Source organism: Triplophysa dalaica, chromosome 23, assembly GCF_015846415.1.
Source record: "Triplophysa dalaica isolate WHDGS20190420 chromosome 23, ASM1584641v1, whole genome shotgun sequence".
NCBI classification, from domain to species: domain Eukaryota; kingdom Metazoa; phylum Chordata; class Actinopteri; order Cypriniformes; family Nemacheilidae; genus Triplophysa; species Triplophysa dalaica.
In genome coordinates, this window is record NC_079564.1 from 1,070,300 (window position 1) to 1,089,345 (window position 19,046).

The window sequence follows — 19,046 nt, forward strand, 5'->3', positions numbered from 1 at the left end:
AATTTAAAATGATCATTTTAATATGATAAGATTAATATAATGGCATGATGAAGACACACTAAGCAGTAGGTGGCGGTATAGAGCACTAAACAGCTCTTTGGTTAATTGGATGTGGTTTGTTTAATTTATTTAGCTTCATTTAATGGCCAAGGCCGTCTTCTTAAAACTGTTTGTAGACTAAAAATAAAACTAGAAAAAGTCACAGAAACTCTAATGGATTTTATTGTTGTTCAATGGTACTTGCGGTAGTTTTAATGGAAACTCTGTGGGTATTGTGGGGTACATATTGGGCTTTATCAGTGGGATGGGAACCAACACTACACCATTAAATCTTACTGAAATAAGACCAAAAGACGTCATAAATGAATGTTGTCATGTTTCTATAGTAGAACAGCCAATAGTGTTTTTGTAATGAAAACCATGAAATTGACAAAGTTCTTAAAATTATACTTTTTGAAAATTCTGTCATCATTTCCTCACCTTCGAGTTGCTCAAAATCTGTATAAATGTTTTTGTTGTGATTAACACAGAGAAACATATTTGGAGAAATTCATAAAACCAAACAGATCTCAACACCCATTGACTCCCATAGTAGAAAAATACAATAGTAGTCAATGTTGACCCAGAACTGTTAGCCGTCCTACATTCTTCAGAATGTCTGCTTTTGTGTTTAACAAAACAAAATAAATGATAAAGTATTTTTTCCTTCTATAGGAGTCAGTGCAAAGTTGTGTTAAAAGTTTATTCTGTATTTTTTGATGTTGCATGTCTGTCTTTTATGTTGTAAGATACTAAAGTAAGATAGACTTAGTTTTTTTTCCATCAGATTTTGCAGCTGTTGAAAAGCTTCAAAAGAATCAGTACAGCATAATATTGACATGAACATTGTGCCAGCATACTGATCCATTTAAATATAGATTAGAATAAAACAATCATGAAACCAATTAGCATAGTTTTCTTTCTAATCAAATTCAAACGGGAACAGCCCAAATAATCCTTTAGTCAAATATGGATTACTTCTACTGAAAAAGCAGATAACTGTGTTCCTATTTCTGCTGATGTCTTGAGACCGTTTCTGCACACACAGATCAAAAATTCAAACAAAATAAAGAAGTTTATATGTGTTTAAAGAGTTTGTAACGGGCTATCCTCAGTTTTTGCTCCATGCTTCTGCTCTTGCGGTTGGTTTGTTGTCGTCAGATGGGAATGTTTTGAACGTTTTCCTCTGAACACAGTGGTCTCCTCGCCGTTCTCTCCTTCCTCTTGTTCTAGTCTTCCTCTCTTCACAAAATGCTGGATCCTGGACTCCAGACTCTCACACCGCGGCCGGTCCAACAGGGGCCGGTACTTCTTCTGTCTGGTTCCTTCCATAAGCCAGCAATGCAGGGACGATGTCTCGCCTAAAAAACACTCACAGATCATTCATCTTTCACCTTTCAACAGTCTGATTTTACATTTAGAGATTATATCAGATAATTTCTTACGCTGGAAATCCAAGGTCGAGTTAAGTGCTCATACAATTAATTTGCATAACTTGCAGTGTTTACATCAAACAAACATACTGGACAAAATAGTACACGCAATTTTAAATTGCCATTTACTATTTCTTGTTTCTGCTGTCAAAGTTTAAAGTCAAGGTTGATTCATTCAGAGCTTAAATTAGATCAGTGTAAATATTAACCTGTAATGGTGTTTTGAAGGCCCTGGATCATGCCGAACAGAACTTGAGTCTTGACTGCGGTCTGAACCCAATGTTGGTGAAAAGAGTTCAGGACGTGGTTCTCCTCCTCAGGGTCCGTACGCCAACTCACACCCTCAAAGTGACAGTCATAGAGCACCAGAGGATAATCCACCGCCATACTATAACACACACGTCTAGAATCTATCATCACTAGAAACAAACACATGAAAAACTAAAAAACACTGTCAACATCTGTTTCACGAGGACCCAGAAACAACAGTGGAATAGCAACAAATGATCACCCATATCTTAAGCGATATCAATGTTCAGATGTAGCACACCTGTACTGAGGCTTCCTCGGGTTCTTTTCTACATCCATGAGCTGATTCATGATCTCTGGAGATTCAAGTTTCTGTCCAATAAGGAGCAGCACGGCCATCATGCAGCGAACCTGAGAACAGACAAGAATCACACAAAACCCTACACTTAGATGTTTAAGCTATGTGCAATGAAATATAACATCACGTCCTATAACATATAGGATAGTCCTTGAAGCAAGGCAAAGAAAGCCGATAAAAGCGCCAAGAGATTTATTTGCACTGAATCTGAGGATTTTTTTTTCGTCATTTCTCATAAAACTTTTATCTAAGTGAGGTGGCGGGGCTGACCCTGTTGTTATGTATGACACAGTGTTTTAAAGACTGTGATTGGTTGGTTGGTTGCACAAGAAGGACAAAGCGCTTTTGAGTAAAAAGTCATTAGTTTGAAATTGCACATGTCTTTTTTTCCTGTTTTACTGTACACACACAGACATGCACATATATACATATATACATGTATACATTTTATAGGGCTTTTACGATTTGCATTGCATCAAAGCAGCTATACAAGAAAACCAAAACCAAGATAATCAAAAGTTGAACACACAAAAAAACAATAAAAATGAACAATCAGATAAACCTTAAAAGTAATATGGAAAATTGTCATGCATTGCAACACATTTCTTCTCACTTTCGTGTTTCGTCCATTTTCTCTACTGCTAAAAAACTCACAAGTCTCTTAAAAGTCCTCCTCGCTACTCCTAAAATGCGGGACCTCAAGAGTTCTTTTAAGGGTTAAGATGCTATATGAATTACGGTTTTTCCTCACAAGGATATTTTCTGTAACTCTAATCGGAAACGCCCACATTTCTAAGAATTTTCTTTGAATTTTGTAAGTGGGAGCCACTCTTTGCCCTAAGATTTTTCATGAGTACTGGCCCAGATGTTTAGTTTGACATGAGTGTCTCCTGACCTGGTGATAGAGGAAAGCCAGACCCTGGACCTGGAATACACAGAGTTGGTGGGGGTCATTAGAGACGGTGGGTTCCACCTTGGCAGGCTGGATGCTGGCAGACAGGATGGTTCTTTGGAAATTCAGCACTCCATTACCCACGTCCATCTTACACAAGTTCCTGAAGTCATGTGTACCCTCATACCTGCATGACCAGAGAGAAAATCAAAACAAATTAATACATATTTGAGATTTTGCACTATCACTAGATAACTAACCAAACTCAATAAAAAGTCAGATTTCTTTAGATCTGTTAAAGCATAAAAGACACGCTTTGGATCAATCCATTTACAAAAATAAATACATTAAAGCGGAGCTCTCATGCTATGTCATGCATTCAGACTTCTTAACACTGTTTAACGTGCGGACTTCTCATGCTTAACATGATCAACTTGTTAAAATAAATTCTGTGCTTGATACACTCCCCCAGAACTCCAACTTGTTAAGAAAGTTTTTTCATAATTATGGATCCTGTGTCCTCAAAGACATCCTATTACTTTTATTGGCCAAAAGCACGGCAAGGCGAAAGAAAGATCCCACCCACGAGCCAACTGATGAGCGAGACCCGCTTACCATCAAGATTATCTGCGCTGCGTCAAGAATGGCTGCGCTGCAGCTCGTTACTCTTGCGATTGTTTGTTCAGGGCATTTCAGTCATTGAATTTTATATAAACAGTGGATATAACGCTGGATTTAGAGATGGTTTGAAACTGATAGATGGTGCTGTCCCAGCGATAAAAGATGCCGGAAATCAATCGCGTTGTGTGTTGTTGGCAATCGGTGTGTACGGGGCATAATGTACAAAACAGGAAGAGATTCATGTGATGATGTTGTGTGCTCATACTGTAGTTCCATACCACTCTCCCCACTAGTCCCACCTCCAGCAGCTCGTGTTTTAACCAGACATAATAGTCCAGCTGTCTCTCTCTTTTATAAATGTGATAAAACTAAATACTTTTCGAAGATACAATGTAAGATTAATATGAGATTGGCAGAAACCACATGTGTTACTCAAACTTTAAAAAACAAATAATCGTACCGTTTGGCAGCCTCAGCCATAAGATCCACGTCTAAGTCTCCACGTGGAAAGTAATATCTGTAGGTTCTTGACTTGCAGTCAAATCGTGCACTGAAGCCAGTTTCCACCGGAGTCCACTGCAGTATTCTAATGTCCTGAGACAGAACTCGATTCAGCATCTTGACGTAGGGTAATTCCTCAGAGACGGCCTTGCCTTTGTCCTCCACACCAGGAGGGACCGTCACACCTAAACCTCCACCAAACTGGTTGGAGCGGAGGTCAATGGATATAACCTGAAACCAGAGTAAATTTCCACCAAAAATGTAGCAATTATTTTAACAGTCACTTTAAACTGAAGTAGAATCTTTCACGATCACTGTGGAATCTAAACATTTTTATAACTGATGCTCAGACAAAGAAAATTCAGTAAATGGAGATTGGCGTACCTGAGCAAAAGCACTCACTCCTTTATCTGTGCGGCCGCAGCGATGATAGTTGGAGGTCTGTCGTTCCTGAATGAGTTTAGTCTTCAGCAGTGCTTCAAACAGCCGGGCTTCCACTGTGTTGTCCGTGTTCTCCTGGACAGCAAAGCCTTGATACTGCCAGCCGAGATATGCCAACCGCAGTGCCACATGTCTGCGAGGGTGGGCAGAGAAGTCGAAGGGTCTCTCCGATCCTCGTTTCTTGGCTTTGGGTCTTTTCTCCTCATCCTTCTGATGGTTTGGGACCTCTGGTTTGAGATGGGGTGATGTTTCAGTCCTCTCTTCCACGGATTCTGCTTTCAGTTGAGCTTTTAATCTCTCCACTTCATCTTCCAAAGCTTTGACGCGAGCTAGCAGGGCTTGCTCTGCCATGAGTGCAATAAACACAGATCTGTAAAATAAATCATGAGGTGGTTCAAACACTAATCTTGCATTTTCACATTTACATTTGATGTTCTGCTTGGAAAACAACAATTATTTCCATTACAAATACTAATAGGATATTTGTTATGCATTAATATAAACTAAAATTTTAATATAGCATATTTTGGACCTTATTCAACTAGGATATAATTGTGTCTTATTCATTCCCATTCGCCAGATAACAAGGTCCCATAAATGGATCCCAACCAGGAGAGACCCAGATACTATTAGGGTTTCTATTACAACCTAAACTACTCCGATTATAACCCTTGAATCCATTACAGTTTTGTGAGTTTTTCTGTTGTTTTGGTTAAAAAAAACTAATTAATTTAAGAAATTGCCAGCTTGCGAATTTAATTTAAGGTTGAGGCACGCCAGACAGATACATTTGAAGTCCACGTGTTTGTTTCCTAGACGTTTTGGACATGTAAACACTATTCTAAAATATAGTCTAAAAACACACCAATAGTGGTCTTAATTATACCTACATCTTGTCCGATTTGTCGTTGAAATGTTGAAACCACACATAAACACGAACCGTAACTTTTAAACACTGCACCGCAGCAGAAGCTTCCGTGACATTGCCTGTCAAAATAAAAGTCCCTTCATGTTTACACGGATTTATGGCACTGAAGAATTTTAATGAAGATGCGATTAGTTCCTGCTGGTTTTCCAATTTCTATATATTCCATCAATCGTTTTGATAAAAAAGTATGAACATTAAGATTTTTAAGTCGATAGTTGTAAGTTTAAACGTATGAGTTTTGTAAAGTATGCTCGAAAGGCAGAACCCAGTCCAAAAGACATTTACATAATGCCTGGACAAGCGCAAATGTACGTGTTATTAATCGCCTTAATTAATCATAATAAAAATTTGAGAATAATGAGAAATTATTTTTGCAAAAAAATTACCTGTTTTTTTAACATAACTACAATGTGTATAATAAACGTAACGCTTTTGATTGTGGTGTAATACAAATTGAAGCTTGACAAATGTAGAGAAATACAGCTCATCCTAATACATCTTAAACACATAATGATTTCAAAACGTTTGTGTGAGGTATTAAAAGTATAAAGGTCTGGAATTCAATAATCTAAAGTTGTTTAATATTTCACAAGATCATGCATAGAAAAATATAATTGAATCATATAAAAAATACAACCGCGTCTCCTTTCATTTAGAATCTGAAATTCCTATTGGTTAAAACTCTCCAGGGAGCCTCGTGATTGGTCTACTGTTCTTCAATGCTGCTCATAACTTCCTGCTCACACGGAGATCTTCAATACTACAAAAGTAAAAAGTTTTAACAACATCTAAAGCGCCGATGTATTTGACATCACAGAACTCAAGATGATACACTGTAGCCGCGGCGCGAAGCTCGCGCTATTATGCGTTACAATGTTGCACTGCGTCTCCGGTGAGTTTCACACTTTGGCGCATCTGAGAGCGCGAGCCAGCGATAAAACTCAGTCCAGGGCTGTGGCGGATCTGCTCAAGCGACTGCTGGGGAACCGGTCACGAGATTTCATCGTGTCGGTCAACGGCACTCTGTCCGATGACGGGTTGGACGTGTGTGAGCTGCGGTCCGCAAGAAACGAAAAGATAGTGGCGGTGGGCAGCACGGGGGTCGCGGTGGCGGCCGGGATATATAACTATCTGAAGTACTTCTGTAACTGTCACGTGTCTTGGTCCGGAGATCAGTTAAATGTCCCGCGACCTCTGCCTCCTCTCACCGGCGTTCTGCGCATCAGTACTCCTCACAGGTACAACATTTTTTTTTAAAGCTTTATTGATCGTTTTGTTATAGCATAACAATGTTACAACATAAACATAACACTACGAAACCCTTAAATCAATGAAAAAAGAGAAAATAGAAAATGAAACATTACCATGGCTCAAAATAAACAAGACAAAAAACAAACAATAAAATACAAAAATAAAAACAGGAGAGGGAATTACACAAAAAACATTTTTTTTATATTTAACTGGTTGAATAGCTGAGCTCACGGCATAGATTAATGACGTCACATCATATGTAGAAAAAGGTCGCGGTGTAAATTAATTGTGACTCCTCAGTATTTTTTGGACTTAAGCCATTCACCCATTAGATACATTGTCAATTTTTGTATTTGCTTTTGATAATCTTTATTTGAATATTTTTGATATTAAATGATCCTTCACATTTGTTCTGTATGAAGAACTGTATAGTCTTCGTTTTGACTAAAATCCTGACTGTACTTATTAGCGTATAGTAGAGTGTGTCTGGTAAATGTTCTCACGCTGGTCCAATCTGGGCAGCCCCCTCTGTCCTGTGTGTGATCTACATACCCATAAAATCACAGCATTGTTCAATCAGAGAGTGGCGGTCACTTTTGATGTCCGGTTATGTGTTTGTCTTGTTATTTCTGCGTGAGCAAACCTGTGTTATGTCACGCTCACAGAGACAGGCAGCCTGTCAATTCCACACACAGTTTGACTCTGACGCTGAATGAGGTCATGTTTATATAGATATGTCCCTAATGTAGTGTTTGTGTGACCACAGGTTCAGGTATTATCAGAACGTGTGTACCCAGAGTTACTCCACTGTGTGGTGGGACTGGCCAAGATGGCAAAGAGAGATTGACTGGATGGCGCTGAATGGCATAAACCTTCCTCTGGCATTCAACGGGCAGGAGGCGCTGTGGCAGGAGGTGAGAGTATTCGCTCAATAAATGTACATATGGTGTATTATACTCATAGGGAGAAGAATGCATGTAGTGTAATGTTGCTATATGTAAATGGATTCTTCTGCTGTGTTTTATCTTCTGGTGCAGGTGTATCTGTCTCTCGGACTCAACCAGACTGAGATTGATCACTTCTTCACAGGTCCTGCTTTTCTAGCGTGGAACCGCATGGGGAACCTGTTTCAGTGGGGTGGAACACTTCCTCAGTCCTGGCATATCAAACAGCTCAATCTGCAGGTAAACAAGGGATGGAAACATCCAAATAATGTTAAAAATGTTAAGTTATTAAGACCATGTTTGTAACTGTTATACAATATGTGTAAATAGCATATGGTCAAGTTGTTTAAACATTCTCTTATAGTTTTTTTTACCTGTGGTAATGTTTTTTTTTCTATACTTTTAATTCCCCCAGTTTAGAATCTTGGGCCGAATGAGAGCTCTTGGAATGATACCTGTTTTACCCGCCTTTTCAGGGATTGTACCTGAAGGTATTTCCAGGTAATGTCATCTTTTCTGTTCATACTTTTCAATGTTTCTTATATTTGAACTTATTATGATTAAGACTTCTATTATTAGATTGATAAATGGGTAACAAACATGTTAAGGTCATTCAGTATTTTACCTAAAAAAAAATAAAAAAAAAAATTCAATGCAGTTTATTCAAAAATACTGTATTACACACGAGTATAATAAGGATCTTTCTTGGTAATATCAGACTTTTGACAAAACTGTTGAATGTGACCTGAATGTTTTATCCTGAGATTCAAGTAGCTTATAAAAGTAAAAGGAAACTTTACAATACAGATTCACTTTCATTGTAACTCCGTATGTTCTTTCAGTTATTTGCTATAATGTCTTTCAGGTTATTTCCCAAAGCAAACGTGACCAAGTTGAGTCCCTGGAGTCATTTTAACTGTAGCTACTCTTGCGCTCACATGCTGGACCCTCGAGATCTGCTCTTCCAGCGCATCGGAGCACTTTTCTTATCTCAGGTCGTTAAAGAGTTCGGAACAGATCACATTTACAACACAGACACCTTCAACGAGATGAGCCCGGCGTCCTCCGACCCCGCTTACCTGGCGTCTGTGAGCCGGGCAGTTTTCAGCACAATGACTTCAGGTGACTGAGCTTACATGGATTTCATAAATGTTATAGATGTACTGTCGAACTTCCAGCGTCCCTGTTGAAAAAACAGCAAATGCTGGGTGAGGTATGTTTGATGATGGTTTGCTGGCCATGTGCTGGTTCCTCACCATCTTAAACCAGCACATATTTTGTAAGTAGCTTAAAGAGTAAATGTTTTGTGATATTTAAAGTCCTTTTTGGTTTATGGAGTGTCTAACAACAAGTTTACGTACACAAAAGGTGTAAAAACACTTTAATGTGTTCGCCGATTCTTCTGTCTAATCCCCTCCGTTCTGTTGGCTCACTCTGATCTGATTGGTCAGACTGTCTACACTGCTGTGATTGGTCTACCACGTGCGGTGTCACAAATGGAAAGTAGGCGGGTGATGCAAATCAGAAGGACAGACGACTCGACTCGTTCATGGGATTCAGAGTCGACTCCTTTGTTCTCAAGCCAATTACTTTGTTATTCGTTAGCCTTCGGCTTTACATTCTCAAACACGCAAAATTACACAATACATGAAATGTCATTTGAAGGGCATTGTAATAGCTACTATTTAATTGATTACATTACTGCTAGCAAAGAGTGTAGATACCAAGAGAAAGCCAAACATTTTGGGAAATAGCGCTGCCGCCATTTTGGGGTGAAAACTCTTGATAATTGACATGGTTTCCAGCGAGCCGATGCTTTTTTCATCCATATTATCATCATTCAGGTTGAATTTCAGCTTTTATTTTTTTAACAAAGCAGCTGAAATTGCCGTCGCGACAGCAACAAGTTTCTTTCACCTCAAAATGGCGGAAACGCAGACTCTGGCGTTGCAATGGCCTCTTGGTATCTACACTCTTTGCCACTAGATATATATATCTATACAATAAATACAAATATAGACCTTTTTTGGGAGAGGATCACACGTTCCCCAGTCTAGCGCTGGCACCATTTTGATGTTCTTATTTGGCCTGCAATAATTCAAGTGCTTTTTTATGTGGCACATCTGATGTGCTCTTGTTTGGTAACCCATAAGTGACCTGACTAATTTCTGGGACACAGTAGGGGGTGAGTTGTTGCTGCTCAAGCGCATACGTTTCCTATGATTCATGGTCTCTCTCTTCCTTTGGCAGTGGATCCTCAAGCAATTTGGCTGATGCAGGGTTGGCTTTTTCTCAGCGACCCTTCGTTCTGGAAACCCGACCAGGTCAAGGCCTTGTTACATGGCGTTCCCCTGGGACGAATGATTGTCCTGGACCTCTTTGCTGAATCCATGCCCGTCTATCCTTCCACTATCTCCTTCTACGGCCAGCCTTTCATCTGGTGCATGCTGCACAATTTTGGAGGGAACAGCGGTCTGTTCGGAACGGTGGAGAGAATTAACTCCGGCCCCTTTGAAGCCCTCCGCTTCCCAAATTCCACCCTGGTGGGTTTGGGTATGGCCCCCGAGGGCATCGAACAGAACCCGGTGGTTTACGAGCTCATGAGCGAGATTGCCTGGCGCAAGGAACCCGTGAACCTTTCTAAGTGGGTGTCACTGTATGCTTTGCGTCGCTATGGAAGCATGGATGAGAACCTGGCGTTGGCGTGGCGACTGTTGTTTCACAGCGTGTACAACTGCACTATTCTGCCATACAAGAATCATAATCGAAGCCCTCTGGTGCATCGCCCATCTCTGCGCATGCAGACGGATATTTGGTATGAACCCGATGAGTTGTACAAGGCGTGGAAGCTGCTCTTTGAGGCCGCGCCGGGGTTTGTTTCCATGGAAACCTTCCAGTACGATCTGGTGGATGTGACGCGGCAGGCGCTTCAGCTCCTCACGACCGAATTCTACAAGGAAATACGTGACTCGTTTCAGGTAAGCTTGAAGGTTTTACATTCTGTATTACAAAGTCTCCAACTCATTCACAGTTTGTGGTACAAGTTTTTTTTTTTTAATAAACGAACACACAAATGTCTTTAAATCGATCATTTGGTAGCAAAGACATTAAGCACATCTCATCTGTTTGATTCTCAGACCCAAAAGCTTTCCGACCTCTTGACGGCAGGTGGCGTGCTCGTCTACGATCTGTTACCTGAGTTGGACCGCCTTCTTTCCAGCAACGACCACTTCCTGTTGGGGGCGTGGCTAGAGCAGGCACAGTCCCAGGCTTTGGACCAACGCGAAGCTCAGCTGTATGATCTCAACGCACGAAACCAGATTACCCTTTGGGGACCCGAAGGCAACATCCTGGACTACGCCAGCAAAGAATGGGGTGGTCTGGTGGAGGACTATTATCTACAACGCTGGAGCTTGTTTGTCAATATGTTAGTGGAGTGTCTTGACAGGGGAAGGCCCTTCAAGCAAGACGTCTTCAACCAGGCTGTGTTCCAGGTTGAGAAAGGCTTCGTCTTCAACCAGAGAAAATATCCCTCCAAACCCCTAGGGGACACCTATGACATTGCACACAGAATCTTCCTGAAATATTACCCGTATGCGGTGAAAAAGTTAAAGTAACGAGAAATATTAGGCACAGAATGATCCAGGAAGCATTCCTTAAATCATTATATATCAAATTGATATACAAGGACGTATGTCTCTGAACTTTTCTTCAACTATAGTCATGGTAGAGCGACAGTTTGTAGAGAATCTTGCTGAGAAGGTCAAGTGTTAAAGCGGTCGATATGTTTACAGCCGCCACCTGAATGACTGATGTTGGAAGAAAATATTTTTGATGTGAACTGCCATGACAGGGTGTCTGTGCGATACTTTGGAGTGTTTTTGGCAAGAAAAGTTTACGGAAGACGTTTCTGCTGTTGTTTTAGGTTGTTTTGCATGGCACATCAACTGTATGTGATTCAATTGTGTCACCCCTAAAAACAATTTGGGTAAAATGTATATGTAGATTCTACATGATGATGATGTAATTTTATATGATGAATAATTTTGTCGTTGTTAATCATACAACTTTTACTGTAATGTTATTAATAGCTCAAATCTAAGAGCAATCTTAACATGTTCAATGTTTTGAATTGAATTGTGTTTTAATTTTAGGGTATTGATCTTGTTTAGAGGTTTTTAGATCTTGCATTTTTTTAAGACCTCGTTTGCTAAAAGTGAAAAGCTATTTTTGTATTATGTGAATGTGTTGATGCTATTCAGGACAATTTTATCTGAAAAGAGTCATCTTTTCAGAAATAATATTTTATACTAATAAAAAATGTATACAGTACATTATAGGCTGGGAAGGTGTAACAGCTCTTTATTCTGATCTGCTTAGTTGATGTCTGACTCTTCAATGAAAACATGTAAGGAGGTGGCAATGAATATGCATTCTTTGCTCATATGAAGTATATCCGTGGTAAAGTAAGAAACTGAATATAGTCGGAAATGATTTGAAATAAATGCTTTTGTATGTGTACAGTCCAACTCAATATGAAAAAAATCCTATCAGTTCTTAACACTTTTCATATACATTACGAAAGTAGATAGTTCGTTATTTAAGAATGAGTTGCCCTATTTGAGTTGGGACCACCCACATGAAGATCTCACCTTACAACCTGGGCAAAATAATAAAAACTTCCCACAGTGAAAATTTCAGTAAATTAGTATATAAAATCATCGGTCATGGTATTAAATTTAAGTTTATTTGCTTCTTTGCTTTGAAATGCTGGGATTGAAAAGTTGCAGAAAGTACATAAATAAATAATAAAACATTTATAAATAAGCAGTTATATAAATAGAAAGTCAAACATACACTACTACACAAAACACACTCCGGAGTAAAGTATGTTATTGTTTATTGTGTTCATTCACCATTTAGTTTAGATATTACAACACTTATAAATGAGAAATTGTTCAACAAAAAGATTACGTTTAAAAAAGAAAGCATAAAAGGCGTTTGTTAAAGATATAAAATGGTTAGTAATTTTCTAGCGGCTGAGTTAAATGAGCCCATTATGTACTGCAATTCCCATAACTCACCCGGACAGGAAGTCTCGCTGTCAGCCAATCAGCGCTCAGTATTCGAACACATCGCTGCTTAGGTCAATTTATGGCCGTTGAATATGAGAGTTACGACACTCGAGCCCCGTATGATCACTTGGTTCACGGAGGCCTCACTAGTTCCAAACAAACCTGTGCTTTCAACCTTTTTAAATGATTTTAGCGGGACAGATAACACTGGCTGGATTTTCATTCCTTTAGCTAAATATTAGCACATAATTTACACTGATTACTACATTTAAAGCAGCATTTTATCTTGGGAGTAATATGAATGTGAGATCAGTTTTTGTTTTTTACCGTTTCATTTCAACTGGCAACTCATTAAAATAAAAAATCTGGCAGTTTTTTCACCAACTGTACAGCAATGAATGGGCTTCAGTTCAATGTGTCGGATGCGCCATGACGCGTTGAGTTGCTTCCGCATTCCATTCTTCCTATGGAGGTCGTAACTCTCGTATTCAACGGCTCTGGGTCAACTGGTCGTGAGTTGGCTCGTGTGAGCTAAACATTAGTGTTGTCAAAACTCGTAATGACGAAGCTTTATTTGACACAGTTGTCATCTGAGATTTTATTCTGCATTTATCGACTCTAAACACCACAAACGCCTCTATATTCTTCAGTAAGTAAGTGTGATTTTATAGTAATGTGTTGTTCCGGATCAGCAGTGTGTGTTGTGTTATTGTGCAGCAGTAACGTTAAATAGACACATATAGGAGATCAGGTTGTTTATCCTCCTCAGTAAATACTTCAGTGCCGACACACAGCTATACAGGAGCTGAGGTGATAACACAACAAAACACTAAAGAATACAGATGAAGGTTTGCACGTCGCATGGATTGCATAGTTTGTATCAGTTAAATCTGTGTACTTGTGTCTAGTTGTTAATTTAAATTGTTTGAATTTATTTAAAGTTTCATCGGACGTGTGCGCGCCTGACCCACAGTTAACTTCTGGTCTGTGTTTGGCTAGTGTCTAATATGAGAACTATTTAATTAATGTTAATATTCATTTCTATTATTATTTTACTGTATAATAATTGTATTAAATAAACGATTTGTTGGATTTTGTTGTATGTTCATTTTATTAATTTAACAATTTCTTGTAGTTCGGTCGCATTTAACGAAACCATAAGTGTTTTCACATATGACATGTGACATCTAGCGGTTGAGCTTGGTATCGTAGTCTAAAGTCAAAATATTGGAGAGAAGTTTAGCCGAGTGATGCTTCTTATCTGTTTCTTTTGATAGTTATCAGATATAATACACTGGCACTCTTTTGGTTGTGAATGTGTACAGGAAGGAAGTCCAGTTGGGGGGTCACAAAATTGCGCAGTAACTTTTTTTATATTGTCAAGATGCAACCGTCTATAGTTACTGTAGTAGGCCTATATTAAATTTATTCACTATAGTAATATATAGTTTTGTTAACTATATTATTTGCTATGGTAAGGTTCAAAGACACTGTAGTAGATATTATTACTAAAGTTGACTATACTAAGTACTTCACTTTATTGTGGAGCTTATTTATAAATCATATAAATTTCAGTATTTGTAAGATTTTATTACTTTTTATGAAAGTGATTATATGCAGAACAATGTTCTTTTTGTTTTATTTGATATAATATAACATTTGTTTACAATCAAATATATATATATATAATCTTATATGCAGTCACAATATGTGGGTTTAGTTCATCACATGTTGCGTCTTTTAATTTAAATAACAGTCCATGTTTATAATTGCATGATTATTTCTTTGTACATTTATTCATTTAATATTCATTTTATTTATAGAGACAAATTACAAATGGTGGAGCATTCAACATTTTATCAAGAGTAAACATAATACACAAAGCTACATTTACAAGTAGGAATTGATTTAAAATCGATGTCCAAAGTGAAGTGAACAACAAAGTGTTTGTTAGTAAAATTATTTTTGTTGAATAATATTGTGAAATTTTATTAATATTAAACAAAGTGGAAAGTTAAAAGTTTACTGGTTAAGAATGTTAAACATTTGCTATTTTTAGTACCATCAGCAAGGCATGCTTTTTATTCATCTGTCCATGATTAAAGTGTAACTTTAATAAATTAATAAATGTCAATAAATCGTTTCAGATTTCCATAGGAGGAGGTCATCATCAGCTGTCAATTATGTCCATGTTTAGCACGGGCATCCTGGTCCTTACGTCCCCACTACACGTCCTTCCTCTCCGCATAGCACCAGTCCTCAGCTCCGCTGCGCAGGTGGTAGAGAGCACACTTTATGTCCATCTCCACCCAGGGCTCAACCTCAGCACAGGTGGGCAGGTGCGGCCCGTCTACATCCCACCCATGATGGATCTCTGCTCGCTGATCTCTCGCCTTTACAGTAACGCGGCCGATATTTGCGGGCACCTGGACGTCCGGGTGCTGCTGACTAACATCCGGGCCCAATCTGGAGGGTTGGGGGCATCCAACGGACCTTTTCCCATCCCGCAGGTGCTCTCACACTCACCAGAAGTTGTGTTGACAGACTTCCCCATCCAAGACCCCGGGGAGTCCTCGCTGGTCTCCCAGTGCTTGCAGCGGTACGCCGATCACTGTTACGTCTGCACGCCAAGTCTCTCTTCCGTCCTTCTTTATTCTGGACTAGAAGAGGTCGTGGGTGAGGAAGACAATGACCGAGGAAGAAAGGAAACGCAGTTACAGTCCTTCACCGACGTTGTGGTGGGCGGCACTTTCGATCGCCTTCACGGTGCCCACAAGACCCTGCTGAATATTTCTTGTTTGCTGGCCAGTAGACGCTTTCTCATTGGTGTGTGCGATCAGGAATTGTTAAAAAGTGAGTCGAGACCCTCAAGAATTGTTTTAGATGAATTATTTTCTGTGTCGGTTTGTGGTTGTCGAGAATAGACTTGTAGACATTTGATTTATCCGTTCACCAAGAGATGACATCTAACCCCAAAGAAACAGGCAGTCGACTGTAATAGACGTTCTTGTAAGAAATGTAGATAACAGTTGCATCTTTTTTGGCAGATAAGGTCTTGAAGGAACTGATCGAGCCGTACGGTCGTCGAGTACAGAGGCTGCAGGAGTTTCTGAACGATGTCAAACCTTCTCTGAAGTATGAAATCGTTCCTCTCTCCGACCCCTTCGGCCCTTCCATAAGTGACCCAGAGCTGCAGTGCATTGTGGTTAGCGAGGAGACGAGAAGAGGGGGAGAAGCCGTCAACAAGAAGCGTGTGGAAAATGTGAGAACGTTGGTTGTCTTTCGCCATTTATAAACAGACTCTAATCTTTGATCTTTTGTTGGTCCACCACAGAACCACAACATCATGTTGTTATTCCCTTTTAAGCCCAAATGCCAGTGTAGTTTATTCTGTAATCAATGATTGATAAATAAAGTTTTCTAAAGATGTATTTTGCTATGCAGGTGTTCATATGTAATTCTTTAACTAGATCGCTGTGATCTTTGAACGATGTCAGTGCAGAGTTTCCTATTGAACCCACGGTGAACTCTTTTTTTTGTTTATCATTCTTCTGATTTGTGTTTGGTGCAGGGTTTGGCAGAGCTGGTTCTGTATGAAATACAGTTACTGAAAGACGCCCATCACACTGACATCGAGGAGGAGAAAATAAGTTCATCCAGCCTGAGAACAAGACTGCTAGGCACATTGCTCAAACCTCCATCTGTAAGAAAATCCATTTTTATAAATATTATAGTCAAATTTATCCCTGCCCACAATCCCTGTTTTCCGTAAATGTGCAGAATAGGATTTCGCTCCATCTCTTGACTTCTGTAGATCCACTGATCTAATTAATTTAATGGTGAAAGCGATCTTGTGCGTGACTGCATTGAGAATAAGTGCTCCATTTGAATGAATGACTTTTTCTTAAAATAAAATGTTTACATTTCACCTGTGTGCCTTTCTCTGTTTTTTCTTTCTCTGTATTTGATTTAATCCTACTTCGTACTCTATGATCTTATTACGATTTTTGCATTTACCTCTTTTTGCTCTCAAATGTGTTTACAATGTTTGTAAATGAAGATTTAAATTGAGAATCAGAGTTCTTGATCGGATATGTTCTTCTGTCTCCCAGCCTCGACCCGATCTCTCTCCGGACCCTTATGTGATCGGTCTGACGGGTGGCAGTGGGACGGGGAAAAGTTCCATAGCGCTCAGACTGGAGGGGCTCGGTGCTGCACGGATCGACTGCGATCAGCTCGGACACAAGGCTTACCTGCCGCACACATCAGCCTACCAGCAGATCCTTCAGGAGTTTGGCTCAGGTACAGAGCTTTAAAGTTGTTTTTCTGGGTCACGTTATAAATTGATTAGTCTGAATTTTTATTTGTTTGTTTGTTTCTTGTAAGATATCCTTAATGAGGATAAGACCATTAACAGAAGAATACTGGGTGGAAAGGTTTTTGGGAACCAGGTAATCCAACGCAGCTAAATTGAATTGAGTTCTGAAATCGGTTTCCATCCGGCTCACGTGTGTGTGTTTCCAGGAGCGTCTGAAGGCTCTGACAGATATAGTGTGGCCGGAGATCGCTCTGCTGGTGAAGAAAGAAATACAGCTGGCTAAAGAGAGAGGTGAGACGGTATGCACATTTTCTCGAGGAACGTTGTTTTATTGTTTTATGATGAACTCAGGTTTTCGGTTTTCAGATATGAAGGTTTGTGTGGTGGATGCCGCTGTGTTACTCGAAGCAGGATGGACATATTTGGTTCATGAGGTTTGGGTGGCCACCATCCCAGAAGAAGAGGTACTAAAACTGAGCACATTTCGCACATCCCGGACATGACCGTTGGGGTCAAAAGTCAGTATTTAAAGACCTGGAATTGAAAAATAAAATACAAACGAAGATACCTTTTTGAAGCAAAATGAATTAGAAATATTAGAAAACACTTGAAAGTTAAGAGATAATTTGCCCGAAATAAAAATGCTCATAATTTGTTCTCCATCATCTCATTCAAAACCTTTTGTCCGTGGAACACAAAAGAAGATATTTTGAGAAATGTCTCTGTGGTTCTGTGTTCCTACAATGAATACAACAAGGGCCGGTGTTGTTTGGTTACCAACATTCTTCAAAATATCTTCTTTTGTGTCTCCTATTTTGTTGAATTACCACTTTCAGGACTCATGCCTTCATTGGTAATTTGAGGATAAAACTGAAGGTTTGGTTAACACTCTGTGACAGGCGGTGAAGCGTATAGTCCAGCGTGATGGCGTAAAGGAGGAAGAGGCTCTGAGAAGGTTGAAAAGTCAGTGGCCCAATGCAAAGCTGGTTGAAGATGCAAATGTGGTGCTGTGCACACTGTGGGAGCCTGATGTCACTCAGAGACAGGTGAGGTCAATTATACCTCATTCCAGACCAGGACTTCAATACATTTTTGGAGATGCTTTCCCTTGAAATAATTCACGTATAAATCATTACATCAGTAGAAACAGGTTGAAATAATACTGTTTGTATTTCTTTGACTTCCCAGGTGTTAAAAGCCTGGAGTCTTTTACAGCAGCGGATTCAACAGAGAAAAGAAGAGAACAGCAGAACATGAATCCATGAAACACACAGGAGACGTTCAAGAAAAACATGACCAGAAAGTCTCATTTTCAAAATAGTTGATCGTGTGATGGGGTTTTGTACAGCTTTTATTTCAAAAGAATCTGAGCATGACTGCTTTGCAGTTAATGAAAAACCTTTCTTACATCTCCATAAGTAAATTTTTCAATGTCTGTTTAGAAACATTCTGATCCTGTGAACTGGTTTTGTGACTAAAGACATTATTTTATAAAACGAATATTTAAGGTTGTAAAAACGAACCATGTGAAAAGTTATGCAGGATTTAAAATCATTTTTACAAGAGTGATGAAACAAATAACATTGCGCTCTTGGGTGCGTATACCGGGCCCTTGACTGTGGTGAGGTGCACGAGTATGAATGAACATTTCTGTCACTTCTGGTTTTCAGATGCAGAAGTCATATTTTCTCTGTATATTTAAAATTAAAAATAATATTTTAAAATCTAGTTCCTACATTATTTTTTACACATTGACCCACTGGTTGCTCTAACCTGAAAAATGCTCATAGTTAGATCTGCAATATACTTTTGAACTTGTGCCTATTGTAGGTTGGCACAACGATTGTTCATTTATTCGTTCTTAACACAGTAACATTTTTATGGAAAGAACTGATTGTTGCTGGGTAAACTGGTCTATGAACTGCAAGGTTTTGTATACTTTGTAAAGCAGGAAGATTGTTCTGTATTGTGCCTCTTATAAGACCAAAGTAACCCA

The 19,046-nt window shown here is 39.2% G+C and overlaps 3 protein-coding genes across 7 annotated transcripts; 2 read left to right on the plus strand and 1 right to left on the minus strand.

The window, feature by feature from the left end:
* Positions 1 to 199: 199 nt before the first annotated feature.
* On the minus strand, positions 200 to 6,212 carry pus3 (pseudouridylate synthase 3). 3 transcript variants are annotated; one of them, XM_056738957.1, is made up of 7 exons: positions 6,100 to 6,212; positions 4,478 to 4,904; positions 4,053 to 4,324; positions 2,975 to 3,158; positions 2,023 to 2,132; positions 1,682 to 1,860; positions 200 to 1,400 (listed from the first exon to the last, which is right to left on the minus strand). In XM_056738957.1, exons 2-7 carry the CDS (start codon positions 4,883 to 4,885, stop codon positions 1,126 to 1,128), a joined length of 1,428 nt encoding a protein of 475 aa, XP_056594935.1. In that variant the 5' UTR covers positions 4,886 to 4,904; positions 6,100 to 6,212; the 3' UTR covers positions 200 to 1,125. The 3 variants fall into 3 exon arrangements, with proteins under 3 accessions (XP_056594935.1, XP_056594933.1, XP_056594932.1); XM_056738955.1 differs by lacking the exon at positions 6,100 to 6,212 and adding an exon at positions 5,425 to 6,073; XM_056738954.1 differs by lacking the exon at positions 6,100 to 6,212 and adding an exon at positions 5,421 to 6,073.
* naglu (N-acetylglucosaminidase, alpha) lies at positions 6,128 to 11,994 on the plus strand. Its single transcript, XM_056738953.1, has 7 exons — positions 6,128 to 6,700; positions 7,480 to 7,627; positions 7,751 to 7,897; positions 8,073 to 8,158; positions 8,523 to 8,779; positions 9,908 to 10,635; positions 10,795 to 11,994. The coding sequence occupies exons 1-7, from the start codon at positions 6,288 to 6,290 to the stop codon at positions 11,272 to 11,274; spliced, it is 2,259 nt and encodes a 752-aa protein (XP_056594931.1). The 5' UTR covers positions 6,128 to 6,287; the 3' UTR covers positions 11,275 to 11,994.
* A 1,216-nt stretch (positions 11,995 to 13,210) lies between these two features.
* On the plus strand, positions 13,211 to 18,778 carry coasy (CoA synthase). Of its 3 annotated transcripts, none has more exons than XM_056738276.1 (10): positions 13,211 to 13,385; positions 14,880 to 15,585; positions 15,780 to 15,994; positions 16,304 to 16,435; positions 16,845 to 17,034; positions 17,119 to 17,183; positions 17,257 to 17,341; positions 17,402 to 17,514; positions 17,950 to 18,096; positions 18,239 to 18,778. In XM_056738276.1, the coding sequence occupies exons 2-10, from the start codon at positions 14,916 to 14,918 to the stop codon at positions 18,305 to 18,307; spliced, it is 1,686 nt and encodes a 561-aa protein (XP_056594254.1). In that variant the 5' UTR covers positions 13,211 to 13,385; positions 14,880 to 14,915; the 3' UTR covers positions 18,308 to 18,778. The 3 variants fall into 3 exon arrangements, with proteins under 3 accessions (XP_056594254.1, XP_056594253.1, XP_056594252.1); XM_056738275.1 differs by having other exon boundaries at positions 13,211 to 13,381; XM_056738274.1 differs by having other exon boundaries at positions 13,211 to 13,381; positions 17,417 to 17,514.
* Positions 18,779 to 19,046: the final 268 nt, after the last annotated feature.

Bases quoted from the DNA above. Each gene is read 5' to 3' on its own strand.
- pus3 (XM_056738954.1), bottom strand. From the start codon at position 5,464: ATGTGTGGTTTCAACATTTCAACGACAAATCGGACAAGATGTAG. The intron at 3,159-4,052 runs GTACGATTATTT...CTGGTCATGCAG, and splicing joins ATGGCTGAGGCTGCCAAACG to GTATGAGGGTACACATGACT. The intron at 2,133-2,974 runs GTCAGGAGACAC...GTCTGTTCTCAG, and splicing joins TGGCTTTCCTCTATCACCAG to GTTCGCTGCATGATGGCCGT.
- coasy (XM_056738276.1), top strand. From the start codon at position 14,916: ATGTCCATGTTTAGCACGGGCATCCTGGTCCTTACGTCCCCACTACAC. The intron at 16,436-16,844 runs GTAAGAAAATCC...TCTGTCTCCCAG, and splicing joins CATTGCTCAAACCTCCATCT to CCTCGACCCGATCTCTCTCC. The intron at 17,515-17,949 runs GTACTAAAACTG...ACTCTGTGACAG, and splicing joins CCACCATCCCAGAAGAAGAG to GCGGTGAAGCGTATAGTCCA.
- naglu (XM_056738953.1), top strand. From the start codon at position 6,288: ATGATACACTGTAGCCGCGGCGCGAAGCTCGCGCTATTATGCGTTACA. The intron at 7,628-7,750 runs GTGAGAGTATTC...CTTCTGGTGCAG, and splicing joins AGGAGGCGCTGTGGCAGGAG to GTGTATCTGTCTCTCGGACT. The intron at 7,898-8,072 runs GTAAACAAGGGA...TAATTCCCCCAG, and splicing joins TCAAACAGCTCAATCTGCAG to TTTAGAATCTTGGGCCGAAT.